General features: G+C 36.9%; 1 protein-coding gene across 1 annotated transcript in view; it reads right to left on the bottom strand.

Moving 5' to 3' along the window:
• FBXL13 (F-box and leucine rich repeat protein 13) overlaps nt 1–17379 on the bottom strand; it is a 213495-nt gene that overhangs the window by 15001 nt on the left and 181115 nt on the right. The window contains exons 18-19 of the mRNA XM_047095227.1: nt 14588–14671; nt 177–311 (exon numbers count right to left, since the gene is read on the bottom strand). Of these exons, the coding sequence (XP_046951183.1) occupies nt 177–311; nt 14588–14671 (219 nt within the window). The remainder of the gene's footprint in view (nt 1–176; nt 312–14587; nt 14672–17379) is intronic.

Raw genomic sequence — 17379 nt, 5'->3', positions numbered from 1 at the left:
ATGAAGTCATAAAGCCATTTCCCAGTTGAGGAAAGAGAAAAAAAAATGTAATGAATACCTCAGGCATAGCAAAGAAAACAAATTCTATGATGACACTGACCCCTGACTGCTACCCTGCCTGGGTTCCTTGTCTGTGTTTCAACTGGACACATCTGAGCTCTGACTCCTGCACTTACCTTTGGACAGCCAGCAATGCTGAGAGATGTGAGGGAAACGCAATAAATGGCCAGTGCTTTAATAATCTCATTTGACAGCTGGGAGCAATAAGAGACATCCAAGTGTTCTAAGATCAGTGAGCCTTTGCAGAACGCCTGCAAGAAATTTCAAAGTCAAAGATTTTTTTTCCTTTTTTTTCTCTTAGTCTTTATTCATCTAGAGCCATCTTACCCACAGCAGCTTGCTTAGTATGCATGTCAGTCCCTGAAGTATAGATGTGTTACATCTTGTTGAAAAAAAAAAAGAAGAAAAAGCTATTACATCCATTTTTTTTTTAACAAAAGATATTCACACACCAGCCTAACAGCTTAGTAGTATACAAATTCCTGTTAGCGGAATTTGGTATTCCTGACATTAGCGCTGAGATTTTACCCATATGGTTAGTAATTATTAAAGTTATATTCAGCCAAATGAGTGGAGGAAAAGAATCTAGAAGGGAGAATTAGATGGCAGACACTGTGGGGTAATGTAGTGGGAAGACCACGGTCTTTGGAATCAGGCAGACCTTAGCAACTCCATCTTTCTGAGCCTTAGTTTCTTCTTTTTTAAATCAGGGAAAATAATATCCACCCTCTAGCATTGTTCCGAGATACCAAAATGTTCATCTGAAATTTCTAGGGCTAGAAAAATCCTGGAAATCATTGGAAATTCTTCCCTTTACCTTAGTAGTTATTAATTTTCATTCTCACTTTTCAGTTAAATAAAGACAAGAACTGAGTGATAAGAAGAATCCATGAGGAAAAAGTTTACAACCAAGCAGTTATACAAAAACAAAATGATCCACAAAAGTAAAATTGCAGTTGTAAAAATATACTAAGATGAATAGGAATTAGAAACCATGACCAATTCCAGATATACCAATTCCAGATATTGTACTTAACAAAAGTCCCTCCCCCAAATTATAAAAATTAGAAATTATCAACATGTGCTTAGTCACTTTAGAGGTTTTTCCTTATTGGAAAACAGCTCAAATTCTTAAAGTACTAAATTAGAGACTTCAGTAAATGATAGTTTACCATTAATATTAGATTTTAGTAACTAGTGGCTTACTAATAAGGCATTGCTTATTTGTATGTAAAAATGGATGTCCATTGGACTACATGTCATTTTCCTTTCAGAACTGAGGGAAGGACCTGGGCTGTTGGATCACTTGATGCCATCAGGATGACTCCAGAGGTAAGACAACCAGTGGGCCTCCCTCCCACTTGACTATGCCAGTTTCCCATCATTTTAGCCCTAAGGAAGACTGGAAAGAACTAGTCAGCCCACTATTTTCTTTACAAGTTATAAAAGAGGCAAAATTTCCATGAGGGGCAGTTTAGCATAAGAAGTAAAAAATAGTACTAAAAGATATTGGTGATTTAACCCTCAATCATGATCTTTTCCTGACCAGAATAGCCAACAGTGGTTCCTTTTTCCTCTGACCTCATGCAGAATTTGTCTTCTTCAATTGATTCAGCAGTTACAGTATTTGATTTACTCCTGTATTGTGGCTAACTTTGTATGGAGATCAGTCTTCTTTAGCAACTAAGTGATGACAAAAATTGGAAGGGGCAGCTTGTCATGAGATAGTGAGGTCCCTGTCATTGGGAGATAATCAAGCATAGAGAGAATGCCCAGTGGTGGTGCAAGGGGAATCTGACTTTGAAGGACTGGAATGATTGGTCTTAAATCTCAGCTTGGAGATTCAACAGCTTTTTCAATGAGAATGCAGTATATCTCTCAGAGGTATTGTGTGGAATTCTGCTAGCTTTTTATACCCTCTTTCACAAGCATCATATTTAGGATGCAGTAGGTTCTCAATAAATACTAGTTGGTTGATCCATCCTTTATAAGTATCTTCGAGAATATAAAGAATTCTGTTTTAATGATATAGGAATTCTTATGTCACAAGGAGTAGGGTAACATTGTTTTCTACTTAGAAAATGGACAGAGTTCAGGGAACCATAGAAAATTCAAGGCGGGAAGGAATATTTAAACTAAGAATAATTTATTAAAAGATGAAACAAAATTTGAAGGGAGATTCAAGGCACTTAGTGTCTGAAAACCCTTTCAGTAACATCTGTCAATGTCTTGCACTGCTTGAATCAGTTCTGCTTTAAGTCTTAAAAAAAAAAACAAACCTCTAATAGTCTTTGAAGTTGAACTTTCTCAGAGGTTTTAAAATTAAAGAATAACATAAAAACATATTAGAAGGTCTATGATACACTCATGGTAGCATTTTCATCCATGGAAAATCTGAGGCATAAAGACTGGTCTCAGGCTTTATGCTTGGCATAAGTCAGTGCAGATCTGAGAAGTCAGTCAGACCCTCTCCTCTCTTTGTAATTCACATTTTCCTTAAGACACATATAAGTCATAAGTAAGTTAAGTCTGCAGGCATGTTTCAACATAACCACTCATGAAATTCCATTTCTCCCCTACCGATAAGATTATTTTATGCTTTTCTGGCTCCAGTGATACAGATTCATATATATTTATCAATGCTGTTGATTTTCTTTTCTTAGAAAATGTCAGACTAAGCTTCTTCTAAGATGAAATATTTTACAGTGAAAATGGGGAGAAAATACAAAAGTTATCAAGTTTGGCTCCCATCCCACATATAAACCAGTTTTGCTGTGGGTTAACAATCTTGAAGAAAACTTCCAAATGTCTTTAAATCATTTCTTCTGTCTATCTTCGCAGCTGAGTCATAGTGTGGGAAGGCTTACTGACTACATTCCTAAACTGGGTATGTAGAGGAGACTAAGTTCCACTAACATTTATTGATTGTCACAATAATGTGCTTCTGCCAAAATCCTGACTTAAGCCACCTCAACAGGTGGCAGCTGTCCGTCTCAAAAAAGCTCCCCCTCGTGGTGCATACCTATTTTTGGACTATTTGCTTCATTTTTTCTTTTTCCCAATTAAAAATCTTGGGAAAATCTTGTAATGTCAAAAACCATTTTCTGTAATGAAGACTATTTTTGGCTGCTTCAAAGGCTAAAGTACAACGTCTACAATTTTAAGTTATAAACTGAATTCAAAACTTCAGTTTGTTGGGCCTCCTATATCCTACCAAACATAGACTTGATTTCACTAGGCATTAGAGCAGATGGATGTAGATGTGGCCAGGGCACACTGAGCTGGGAAATCTGGGCATTGCCACCAGAACTAAATTCTACAGAGCCCAACGCCTCACTGCTAGCAAAATGCCTCTCCTGTATTCCCACTCTCCCTGCCAGGGAAACCAGGCTGAGCAAGGCTCAGCATACTTCTTAGTATGCTTAGTAAATATGGAGGGGATTCTGGCCAAAACCCAAAACAGGCGTTTCCGAAGATGCTTTCATGATGCAATTTGTTACCTAATTATATGGTGATTTGGGAGATAAGCTGTAGTTCAAGCCAGCTCAAATGTGGCTAACTCCACAAACTTTTCCCCAGTTCCTTCCTCTGGAAGAAATGCCTCTTCCAAATCCCTACAGCTTTTAACTTTTTTGTCTTTCTCACTTTCTACTTGTATTATAGCTATTTACATAATTTATCTCCTGCATTGACTGCAGCTTCTTGAGAGCAGAATCCATGTCTAATTTAACTCTTGCAGCCCCAACATCTAGCATGCAAAAGAGGTTCAAGATGAGAGAGTGTCCGAAGGGAATGGAAAATGCTGCTTAGCACAGGAGTAAGGAAAATGAGCTCCCATAGATTGCTCTTAGGACACTAAGTCCAGTCCTTCCTCACACCCTGTTTAATAACTGCAGTTCTGAAGGTGGCTAAGAGCACAGAGTCTGGGGTCCACCAGCCTAAGTTCATATCCTGCCACTTAGAAGTTTGTGTCTCTGGATAAATTACCCTACCTCTCAATTCCTCAATGATCTCATCTGCAACAGGAGAATAACATGGTACCTTAATATGACACCTACTTCATGGATTTGTAGGGAGAATTAAGTGAGTTAATATGAATACAGCAACTGAACAGTAGCTGGCACATAGTAAGCAGTCGGTAAATAGTAGTCATAAAAAGAGATCAAATGTGGGGAAATTAAACAACCGAAAGGGTAAGCACTCAAAGAGAACGTATATCGGAAAGAAGACCTGGAAAAGCATAACAAAAAAAAATACCCTTGAGTTAGAATTTGTGGGGAGAAATTTCCAGAACAGTTTCAGGTTTTAGACTCTATCTCCAAAATAAAAATAAGCCCGGATTGGGCTACTCAAAGGTCAATCAGGCATTTCTCTTGTGGACTGTAAGATAACCTACACTTTTTCCATTTTTCTAAGATAAGTAAAATTAAATGGGTGCCCAGTGGCCCAGTTACCTGGCACTTCCCCAGGGGTTTCTTTGGGATAAGAAGGGCAGGGAAATTATCTAAGCTATACTAATCAGCCTGAAAGAATTGATAGGTTTCTGTTTACACAGCCAGCCACTCCACTTGTTCTCTTTCTCATTCTTTCCCAAGAAAATGGCAACTCAGAACTTTCACTCCGAGGGCTAAGTCATACTGTCCTCCTGTGACCTCTTCCATTTAAAGATCTCTAGGAAATAATGAGTTCATGAGCCATCGGTGCTGCTTTGATCTCCCATTTGGGGGGGGGGGGGTAATGAACTAAGAGATGATGTAATCAAGGGAGGTTACTGGTTCAGCAGAAAACTTAAGGGGCCTGAAGTTGGGTTTGTGATCTTCAGAAAGTTACTTAACCTCAAGTTGTCTCATCTATAAGCAAATGGAAACAACCGTTAACCTATCTCACAGGCTTATTGGAAGATAATGTACTCCAAAAGTACTTGACAGACATAGCACCCTTTACAAATCTTGGTTTTTGCCTCTCAGCAGTGGAACCAGAGAGGTCTTAGAACAATATTGTCTAACGTTTAAGACCCCTGAGAGCACATCCTCACTATCTTCCATATGTTGAAGGCTTTCAGATGAGGAAATGTCATGTGCTAAATTTAACTGGAAGCTAAGAGAGAGGACAATTAGAAGTCATAATATGGAAAAATCATAGCTTGTGTGAGATATGCCACAGGTACTCAGTTCATGTCAGGTGAGGCTTAGTAAGCAAGGCCTAGGCACGCTACATGACAGAAAGATCAAACACAGATTGGCCACTTATATTTAAGAAGCAAAAGAAGCATAAACTCATACTCTTGTGGGAAAGTGGAATTTTGATGTTTATTTTTTGTGCCCCCCCTTTTTTTTTAACCTTCATACAATCTGACAGTTCTTATTTAACTTTTGGCAAGTTTCATCTTACACAGGATAAACTCATGTTCCAGGGACAGCTTACATGTTGGGAGAGTCCTCCAAAGGATTATCTTCCTTTTGACATATTCTCTTATAGTTCTTCTCTGTGGATGCTCAACATGAAAATAACAGATGTGTGCTTTCATTTAGCAAGTCTATCTGCTTCACTTGTCCAAAAATAGTTCTCCCCAGTGGGAGAGGGCAAGAAGCCAGGATTGGTGTTGGGTATTCTCAGTTTCGGCTATTTATCAGCCAAAGAAACATGGTACCCATGACTCCAGTATCCCTTGGAACCTTACAGACTGTGGGAAAACAACAAGCTGTCAAATCCCACATCCTTTGAAGTCTTGCAAATTTCTAATTCTATTGAATTGCCTCCACAATTGGGAACACACTAGGTTGAGGAACAACAGAGAATACTGAGCTTATTTCTTTTGCTCACAGCCTTAGGTAGAGAGAATAATGCCTAAGTGTCTTCTGGGACCTTGTGACTCTCTGTTAATTCCAAGTGTCTTAGGTGTGTTGGTTATGTTGTTCTATTATAGATTCTAGGAGACAGTTCTTGGTATGGATATCTATGAAGCACAGATTTCTGTAACAAAGATCTTAGTTGCTCTAGGTTTTGTTGGAGTTGCTTTTTCCACAAGGTAGCAGATACCTTCCTCTTAATTCTACCACAGGAATTCCATAGTTTCCTCTCCCCAAACCCTGTAAAATGATTCTACACCTGGGACCTTCTGGGATCTTCACCACAGAGAGTTTAGTCACTTATTTCCTAATAGTAACCTGGAATATTGGAGGAGGCAAAGAATTTTAATGAGCAGTATGGCCAAGAAACAGTGTCCAGATGTCTGAATGTCCTATCTCCCCACACAGAAGATTTCAGAGCTTCCACTGTATCAAAGGCCAAAGAGTAAAGCCATTTTGGAAAAGGATCCTCTGTTTGTTGCTTCCCTCACAACCCATAAACATAACTATATCCCTGGAGAAGAGGTGGAGTTATTGAAATCTCATACTTTGACAGTTTTTGAATGATTTAATCTTAGAAACCAAATAGAAATCAATGTTGGTTTTTTAAAAAATTGTTGCTATGTGGAACCAACACATCTAATCCATCTTTGGCATTATAAGTCAGTACATGTCAAAGGCCACTAAAACCTCTAAACCACCAAGGGGGTGGAGTTTTTCAACTGATGAGAATGATTGATGAAAATCTTGCATGAGCAACATTTTATAACTAGTCAGAAAGTTTAGTGATTCAAAGTAAGAGTTTGAGATCAGAAAAGAGTCTCTGGAGCATAATCCACTTGCTCCTAGGTAAGAATGAACCCGACGTGGATGTTAGGTCAAGACATGAACCCAGTTCTTCTTACAGTTTATAGAGAAATGTCCAAAAGAGACTGTCAATGGGCCATTCTTGGAGAGGAAGACTCAGAAATGTTGCTGAATGTTGCAGGTACTCCTAGGCCTTTTTGACTTGCGTATCCATGTATGCTCCTCAGTTATAAGAGTTTCAGTTCTCTAGCACAGGTAATGCAGGATACAGGACAGAGAACCCTGAACCCTCGGTCCCCACTTGGACTCAGCCTGGAGCAGCCTCACATCTACAGAACGCCTTGACTTGATGAACAGTCCTGGATTGGGCTGAAAACCAATTGAATAGTAATGGATCTTAGTCTCCTGCTCTCCCAGCCATAGAGTAGCTCTTGATTCACCCATGCAGCCACCCTTCCCAGTCCTTATTCCTTGATCCCTCTTCTCTACATCTCTATTTACAAATCAAGATAAATCAGTTACAAAGTAAAGGTCAAATAAAAAATAAAATCAAAAGTTTGTAACAAGAGAATGGATAAAAGATGTTAAAGGTTAAAAGACAAAAGGAGCTCGTAATCTCAAGTGTCCAAGCACTTAGGTCAAGATTAAGGGTCTCAAAAAAGAAAGACTGTAAGAGAACAGTGAGAGAAGTGGATGTTCTAGCATCTCTACCACTGCTTATACCCCATAAACAAAAGTTGTCAAATATTTTTGCGATCATCAGAGAATATGACATTATCCTAGGCTACAACTAGGTTTTTAAAATTCATCAGTGGTGCCATTTGGGAGATGTCAGTAAACTGCTTGAGAAGGATATATGCAACAAATCAGGCAGAAAAGACACTAGAGAGTAGATAAGGCTGAACCACTACCACATGCCTCTTATTTTTCTTATGTAGTTATAAATACACCCGCTGCATTCTGGCTGCAGGGCTTTAAAACACAGATATCCATCTCTATTAGAGAGTCTTTTGAGATATGTATATATATATACACATAATAAAAGGTAAGAGGAGACCATGTTTGGGTTTGAAGAACAGTGATACTTATCTAAGTCTGAATCTTCTCCTCCTTCCCAAACCATAAAATCTATAGAGGGAAGAAACAAAACTACACAGTACCCATATTCTCCCTATTAGAAGACAACCTTCTAATTACCTGTAAGTAGAGTAAAAACATATTCCCACGGAGCTCCCTTAGCCTGCCTGCAGCCACTACAAGCCTATGGATTGAGAGAGTGGGAGAGGGGACTCTGTCCTAAGAGTATAAGGGTAAAGAGAGCTTAGAGAGGAAGCACAGACAGAATCACTCACAAAGAAGAGAAAGTGCAAAACTAAACGTCAAAATACTGAATAGGACTTGGTAGTTCATAGCACTGGCTACATGACTTAGCTATGGGAAAGAGCTTGAAAATGAGGGTACCATAAATCTCCCAGGCAGCCAAGTCAGATGGACGGATGTCATCCGTAACCATGTCTTCACTTCCAAGCCTACTGAAACTCAACAGTTCCATGGATTTTACTACTTAAGTGTTCTCCAATCCATTCCCTTCTCTCTAGTCTCACTGTTACTGTCCTTGTAGGCCTGCCACTCTCTCTCTCCTGGATTATAATAAAATCCTCTTACCTTATATTCTTTCTATAAATCTTGAGAGCTGTCCTCTCTCCCCTCTACCCTTTGTCTAAATTCCACATTTCTTCTTAAAGTGATCTTCCAGTGGGTAAGCTTTCCCTGGCATTCCCACGCTGAATTAAGTACCACAACTGAATCCTTCTGGAGATTTCTTTATTACATTATAATAGCTAGAATTATCACTTTGGAATTAGACATTATACCCTAGCTCATGTGTTTATTTGTTTCATGACTTTGGGCAAAATTCTTAACCTCGATTTCCTTACCTATAAAATCGAATTAAAAGTATTACCTACTTCATAAGGTACTTAATTAATACGCAGGAAATACTTAGAACATGCCTTGCATATAGTACATGCTAAATTAACATTAGCCAACAATCAGCACATGGTATTGGATTTTTCTTTTTATAAGCCTACCTATTTGACTAGGCCTTGACTTATTAAAAAAATTTTTAGAATGATTTTTGTTTTCAAAAAACTGACAGATTACCTCAGTGTCCACTGCATAGAAAATCCAGTTCACATGTTCTTAGTTCAATCACTGAGCAAGATTTTCACAAAATAAATCTGAATGAGACAATTTGAATATTTTCTTCCATGAAGGCATGGAGTTACTCATCTACGTTGAACTTAATCATTTCAGTTTTTGCCAACTCAGTGATTGCAAATCCTGGGATTGTACTAAGGAAACTTAAGAATCTTTATGAATGGACACGACCAAAGTACCTGAACTTCGGGGCAGCCGTAGGCTCTGTCTGTATGAGCACAGCTAGCTCACCAGGCTGCACACTGCAGGGAGTTCAAAGAGAGCAAGCTCCCAACGCCAAGGGCAGTGCTCAACACCAATGGCTGACTACCTGCCCAGCTCGCCAATAGCTTTCTGCTCTTGGCTCCTGAGCCCTCCAGTTCCTGACTTCATTCCTGGACTCTAAAGGTCTGATTCAGGCCTAATTTACATTTATCATCCCTTTTGGTTGTTATTGATTCAGCCAGCATCCATGAATCCAGAAGCAATGTTCCAGACTTCCAGTTTCCAGTCTGTCCTGAGAGTTTGGAACTTATCACTTCTATCCTCAAAAGAAGAAAAAAGGTGAGTGAACTGAAAATCAACAACTCTTCTTAGATCTGTCAGATAATTGCGGTCACAAAGCAAACCACACTCTGAAAACTGGAAAGACAGGTGAATACAGAGAATCAGGGCTTACTAGGAGCAGAAGCCGGTGGCTGAAGCCAGTATCAGCTGGAACATTTAAAGGGCTATTGACTAACTGCCAGAAACTGAGAGTAGATTAGTTTGAGAGAAAAGTTTCTGGGGCCCAGCCTTAGCTGAGCCCCCATGCTTTCATGAACTTATCCAGGAGACCCACCAAGTTCTCAGGATGAAGATCAGAGAAAAATGCCCTCATGCTTCCTACATGGGGAGAGGGAAAGTAATCATTGTAAGATACCTCCAGAGCATCTGTTCTCATTAACAAAAGCTTGACCTCAAGGGATACTGTTTTACCAGAACCTACCCAACACGGGTTTTATGAGAGCCAATCCAGCAAAGGGTCAGGGAAATACCCAAATCCAGCCCCTCTCACCTTATTGTCTTACCTCAGTGTAGCAGAGGCAGGGAGAGGGGTTGGAAGCACTTGTAAAGATCACTGTCCTGGGACACAGGCCCATTTGAAGACCGAGACTTAATCATATGAATATAGAATGAGACCTCCCACAACACATCTAACTACCACACAAATAGTGTTCCTGCATAATAACACCTTAACAAAAAAGATTAGAAATCAGACAAAATATGCTCTCAGGGTAAGATGGAATTAAACTAGAAATCACTAAATAAATAAGTAAATAAATATTTTTTTTAAAAAAAGTAAATAAACTCGAAATCACACAGACAGCTAGAAAATCCTAAAATATTCAGAAGTTGAGCAACACATTTCTAAATAAACATGGGTCAAAGAAGTCTCAAGAGAAAATTTATGCATATTGAAAAAATATGTTTAATATCATAATCCCAGTGAAAAACAGCAATCCAATTTCTTTTTAACTGGTTTGTTCTCTTATTCTATTTTCAAGAAAATAGCAATTGTATTTATGTAGTGTTCTAGATTTTTTAAATGCTTTTACATATGTAAATTTATTTAGTCATTTATATTTAAGTGCCTCTGAAAAATACATGATTCATTCATAGAAGTAAAAACTAATAAGCTGTTTCTTCCAAGAACATATTCTAAACTATCTCCTTAGCATTAGAGTAGTTTGGCTGTCACGATTACCTGCTTTCTGACTCTGGTTAACTAAGGTAAATAAATTATCAAACTATTATGCCAAATATGTTTATTTTTTATTTACTAGTATATATTAGTTTCTATTTCATTAAATAAAATAATAATCATAGTAATAGGCAATATTCATCATGCATTCTGTCAGAAACCATGCTAAGTACTCAGATGTTTTATATCATTTAATCCTCACAACAGGGAGACTGTTTTATTATTATACCCATTTTTACAAGTGAAGAATCCAAGGCCCAGAGGAGGAAACTAACTTGTCCAAAGTCACACGTCTTGACAGACTAAAACTGTAAACTTCTGTCTGACTCTAGAGCAGATGTTGGCAAACTGCCAAATTTTTACTTGCAGGACAAATCTTGTCTGTCACTGTTTTTTATATGGCCTTCATTCTGAGAATGGCCTTTACATTTTTAAGTGGTTGAAAAAAATCAAAAGAAGAATAATATCTCATGCCCTGTGAAAATTATATAAAATTCAAGTTTGTCCATAAAGTTTTATTGGAACACAGTCACTGTCATTTATTTATGTGTTGTCTATGGCTGTTTTTTACTCTACAGTAGCAAAGTTGAGCAGTTGTGACCACAAAGTGTATGGCCTACAAAGCCTAAAATGTAAACTATCTGACCCTTACAGGAAAATGTTACAGAAAGGTTATACGAAAAGATGACTCCTGTTCTAGGGTGCTAGTTCCTGTCTGCCTCACAATTATAGCCACTATGGGAGCAATGAATTGTTGTGGAGCTAAGTGAATTGTGTGCATAAGATTATGTAGCTATGTAAGAGGCAGAATCAGGATAAAAATAAGGATTTTGGATAGCTAGGCCCACGTTGCCAATATTATATCCATTGCCTTTGCTATCAGAGAGCTAGTCTATACACTTTTGTAAGAAAAGATCCTTTTAATTTACATGGATATTTAATTTTTAAAATTAAAATATAAACAAAAAGATAATTATTTAACAGACTAATTTTTATGATTTGCTTTGAATATTGATCACTAACTATCTGGTCTTAGCCTAGAAATATATAATCTTACAGCGTCTCTGTATGTGTGTAATCTAACATACACTAAAATGTGTACACATATTTAATTTACACACATATACCAGACATGCAGATATACACATAGTTGCATGTAAACATGCAATCTAACATATGCTAAAACGTATACACATTTAATTTGCACACATATACTATACATAGGTATACATTTACATACATATCTACATGTAAGCACATATGTACGCACACTTTTCCCTGCATATACATGTGTAAGCCCTTGTGGTAAGTCATAACTAACCTTGATTTTTTCCTCTCCAATGCCCTTTCTTAAACAGCTACCTCAACTTACAAACACGGAAATAATAAAAAAATTTTGTCTAGCTGCAAAGGACCTACATATGGTCGTATATACGACCATTACAAAAATGCATTTACAGCATACTTCATTCCAAAAACAGGGAATGAGAAATATAAACGAGATAAAGGGAGTAGAAAAAGCAACTAGAGAAAAATAAAAGCAACTAGAGTAAATAATTACATTTGTTCCATTGGTTCTATCCAAGTAACAAGACAACTTCCATTTTCTCTATATTGCAACATCCCAATTAAACCAATTATTTTGCCAAACTTGACAGTTTGTTATTTAACTAAATTCATAAAATGTTCAAGGAGAAGTTTTCCTGAGAAATGCTCAGTTATGACTGCATCAAACATCTTTTCCAAAATGCGTGTGCCTTTGAAGAGCACCAAATAACTTTAGTCTAACATGATCACTAAATGTCTAATGTTCTCAGACAAAAGACTGAAGCTGGAAGAAGTAATTAAAACCAGATCCTAAGTCAGTACATCTGAGACTCCAGACACTTAATCTGCATGTGCTGCGGTTTCCAGTTAAACACTAAAATGAGGTAATTTTTTATTCTGATTATGTTCATGCCTCTTGCAAAACCTAACCAGGGTAAAAATGTTTATCTCATTTTTGTCATTAAATCATGATGTTGAATGTAAGTTTCAATGTCTTGTGCTAAAAAGAGAATCTCCCATAGTTACCTTTTATAAGTAACCAGAAAGCAAATTCCTGATAAATTGTGGATAATGTAAATATCTCAATATAATCACCTTATTTTACTCCCTTCCCCTCTCTTTTGTAAATCCAAATAAGGAGTTGTGAAATAGGTTTCTGTGTCATTTTCTCTTCTCACCTTCTTTGTCTCCTCTCTTTGGGGACTTAATACTTGGGCTGGAGGAGGCACAGAGGAGAAAGATTGTCATATGCCCAGAAGTATGAGTATACTGGGAACCTTAGAAAGGTAAAACTGATTAACAGCCACAACATACATATACACACCAAAAGCAGGAGAAAGAGAAAAAAAAAGTTTTTGTGAACTTGAATAGAATAGCTGATCTTATGTAACTAATAATTAAATAATTCTGTATTTCCGTGCTCCTGTATTCCCTTTTTTTATTTTCTCTTCTAGATCACTGAAAAAATACATGCCAATTTTTTAAAAAATTACATTTTTTTCCACTCATCTGAATGATCATGTAGTTAGCATATGGAAGAAGGCTTTTATTTCAAGTCTAAGAGTGTCTAAAAATAGTGTAATTTTCAGGTTTCAAGGACCGAAAATAAAAATGCCTGGAACCCATAGAGTCAAAGAGAAATGGCAAAAAGCTCTGGCTTCCTAATACTTAGCCTCGTATTTTTTTTTGTTTGTTTTAATGTTTTCTTATTTATTTTTGAGAGAGAGAGCACAAGCAGGGGAGGGGCAGAGAGAGAGGGAGACAGCATCTCAAGCAGGCTCTGAACTGTCAGCAAAGTGTCAGATGCAGGACTCCATCTCATGAACCACTCATCATGAGCTGAAACCAAGAGTTGGATGCTTAACTGACTGAGCCACCCAGGTGCCCCTAGTCTCATATTTTGATCAGCACTTTCTCATCCCATGGAATATTTTAAAAATTAGTTAGTAATTGGTGTATGTTAAGAGTCCATGTCATCACCATGCTAGGTTTCCAATGTAATTGATCACCATATAAAAAATATAGCCCAGGGAGGGGAGGGTGGGTGATGGGTATTGAAGAGGGCATCTTTTGGGATGAGCACTGGGTGTTGTATGGAAACCAATTTGACAATAAATTTCATATATTTAAATATACATATAGATAGCCCAGTATTAGAAATGTTAATATTGGGGCACCTGGGTGGCGCAGTTGGTTAAGCGTCCGACTTCAGCCAGGTCACGATCTCGCGGTCCGTGAGTTCGAGCCCCGCGTCAGGCTCTGGGCTGATGGCTCAGAGCCTGGAGCCTGTTTCCGATTCTGTGTCTCCCTCTCTCTCTGCCCCTCCCCCGTTCATGCTCTGTCTCTCTCTGTCCCAAAAATAAATAAACATTGAAAAAAAAATTAAAAAAAAAATGTTAATATTTAACTGTTTTAATAACCTTTGTTCTGTCACCTTGTCAAAGACCTTTTAAGAGCCTGACTTTATCGTATTCATGGATAAAGTTTTATGTAAATGTACGTTTAACTTTTAAATGAACTGTAGTAGGGTAAATCATTGTTTAACCTTAGAAAAACCTTTTGGCTTTTTCTCTTAGTAGATTACCGGCATCTAAATGTTTTGTAACCCTTTTTGTTAAAACCTTGTCCTATATGTAAGTTGTTAGTCCTTATTTATCCCATGAGTCTAACACTGGGAAGAGAGAGAGTAGAGAGGAAAAATGAGAAAATAAATTCCCTTAGTCACCTTAGGCTATGGAGACCTGTCTAAAGTCCAGTTTACCTTGTCTCAATCAGGATATTTATAATCCACTTATTTTTTCTACTCTGACCTATAAAGTTTGTTCAGTTTGTGCTTAAGTTTTAACCATAATTGTTTAAGAGAAGACCTTAATTATCTTACCTGAATTCCAACATCGGTGATTTTATAACACTCAGATAGAGAAAGTTCCTTTAATTTTTTATGTCTGGAAAGTGTCATCAAACCCTAAAATATAAATAATATAAAGATCATTTTGTGATTATAATTTAGTACAAACAGTATATGTCTAGTAAAATAACAACCTTTTATGCAAAATAGTTTAGCTTCTGTCTTATATTTCTTTACACTTGTAAAATTACTTTCATTAGGCAACATTTTAAATAAAAATTTCAGGTTGTCTCTAATGTTTTATAAAAAGTATGATAGAATCCTCCTGAGGCAAGGGAAATAAAAGCAAAAATAAGCTATTGGAACTACATCAAAATAAAAAAAACTTCTACACAGCAAATAATCAACAATACTAAAAGGCAACTCACTGAATGGGGGAAGATATTTGCAAATGATATATATGATAAAGGGTTCGTATCCAAAATATATAAAGAACTTAACACTTAATAAATGAGTAATCCAATTAAAAAATGAGCAGAAGACATGAATAAACATTTCTCCAAAGAAGATACCCAGATGGACAACAGACATGAAAAGATGCTCATCATAACTCGTCATCAAGGAAATGCAAAGCAAAATTACAATGAGATGTCACCTCACACCTGTCAAAATGACTAAAATCAAAAACATAAGAAATAAGTGTTGGTGAGGATGTGGAGAAAAAGGAACCCTCTAACGTTTGTGGGAATACAAACTGATGTAGCCACTGTGGAAAACAGCATGGAGGTTCCTCCAAAAGTTAAAATTAAAATTACTATGATCCAGCAAATGTACTACTGAGCATTTACCCAAAGAATACAAAAATGCTAATTAAAAGGAATACATGCACCCCTATGTATATAGTGGCATTATTTACTATAGCCAAGTAATGGAAGCAGCCCAAGTGTCCATTGATAGATGAATGGATATATATATATATATATATATATATATATATATATATGTATATAGTATTCCATTGTGTATATATAAAGTTACCATGTGACCCATATGAATGGAATATTATTCAGCCATAAAAATATTGAAATCTTGCCATTTACAACAACGTTGATGGATCTGTAGAGTATTATGCTAAGTGAAATAATTCAGAGAAAGATAAATACTATATGATATCACTCATGTACAATGTAAGAAACAAAACAAATGAGCAAAGGAAAAAAGAGAGAGAGAGAGAAAGAGAGACAAAGAGACAGACTCTTTAACCATAGAAAACAAACTGATGATTACCAGAGGGGAAGTGGGTGGAGCATGGGTGAAATAGGGGAAGGGGAGGAAGAGTGCACTTAAAATGAACACTGAGCATGAATGAAATCGTTGAGTCACTGTGTTGTACACCTGAAACTAATATAACACTGCGTGTTAACTATACTGGAATTAAAATTTTTTCAATAATAAAAATTAACATTAAATTAAAAAATAAAAAGAGGGCATTGGCCACTCTTTCATTTCTCCTCCTCTTGCCCCGGATCTAGCATAGGAAGAGGGAAAAAAAGTGTGACAGGATCCCAAAGCCAGAAATTTCCTTGTTACCTGTGTTTAGGTAAATATTATCTAAGTCAATTATTTTGAAGACACTTCATGTGGCTATTTAATCTATTTGTCAGTAAATTCTTACTTGTGCCCAGTCTAAAAATCTGAAATCTTTAGCTCATTTTACTATGTTTAATTGCTTGGAGAGGGAACAGATCTTTATATAAAGGCCTACAGACAGACAATCATTCATCAATAATAGCTCTCTCTTTCAGTTTAAAAGCTTTGTTTCTTGGGGTGCCTGGGTGGTCAGTCGGTTGAGTAAGTGTCCGGCTCTTGACTTAGGCTCAGGTCATGATTTCACAGTTCGTGAGTTTGAGCCCTACATCAGGCTCTGTGCTGACAGCAAGGAACCTGTTTGGGATTCTCTGTCTCTCTGCCCCTCCCACGTTCATGTGCTCTGTTTCTCTCTCTCTCAATAAATAAATAAATAAACTTTTAAAAAAGATTTAAAAGCTTTGTTTCTTTTTAGTTAAAAAACATTGATTACACTTTTTAGTTCTTAAATTTTTTTAATGTGTGGTTCTGCTGTTTCATTTCTCAGTACTTTCGCCATTAAACTGGGGAAACTGATTAATGTGCCTTTTAGATGCCATTTTCCTGGTTTATTATGCTTCCTATAAAAGGTGGACAAGAGCAGTTTCCTCTCATTCTGTGGTCCCAGAGCTGACTGGCAGGGAAAATACCAGAAATGGTATATGGATTTGTCCTTTTTAAATTTTATTTACAGGATTGGTTTACATTTTATTGAGCTTAAATACAACATTTGGATCATAATTTAAAATGGGTTATGCAAATATTATATCCAGTTGTTTCACTGATGTACATATTAGGCCCTTTTGTTTAAAAAATAAAATGAAATCCAGGTCAAGGAAAGAAGTGCTTGAAAATCTTTTTTTTCTTTTAATAATCTTTTTTTATTAATTTTATTTTTTTAAATTTACATCCAAATTAGTTAGCAGATTGTAAAAGAATGATTTCAGGAGTAGATTCCTTAATGCCCCCTACGCATTTAGCCCATCCCCCCCCCACACCCCCTCCCATAACCCTCTGTTTGTTCTCCATATTTAAGAGTCTCTTCTGTTTTGTCCTCCTCCATGTTTTTATATTATTTTCATTTCCCCTCCCTTATGTTCATCTGTTTTGTCTCTTAAAGTCCTCATATGAGTGAAGTCATATGATTTTTGTCTTTCTCTGACTGACTAATTTCACTTAGCATAATACCCTCGGGTTCC

Source organism: Lynx rufus, unplaced genomic scaffold, assembly GCF_022079265.1.
Source record: "Lynx rufus isolate CCGP_SWC_20201006 ecotype Redwood Valley unplaced genomic scaffold, mLynRuf1.p SCAF_4, whole genome shotgun sequence".
Lineage (NCBI taxonomy): Eukaryota > Metazoa > Chordata > Mammalia > Carnivora > Felidae > Lynx > Lynx rufus.
Note: the sequence above shows the minus strand (reverse complement) of the source record. Positions and strands in the feature narration are given on the sequence as shown.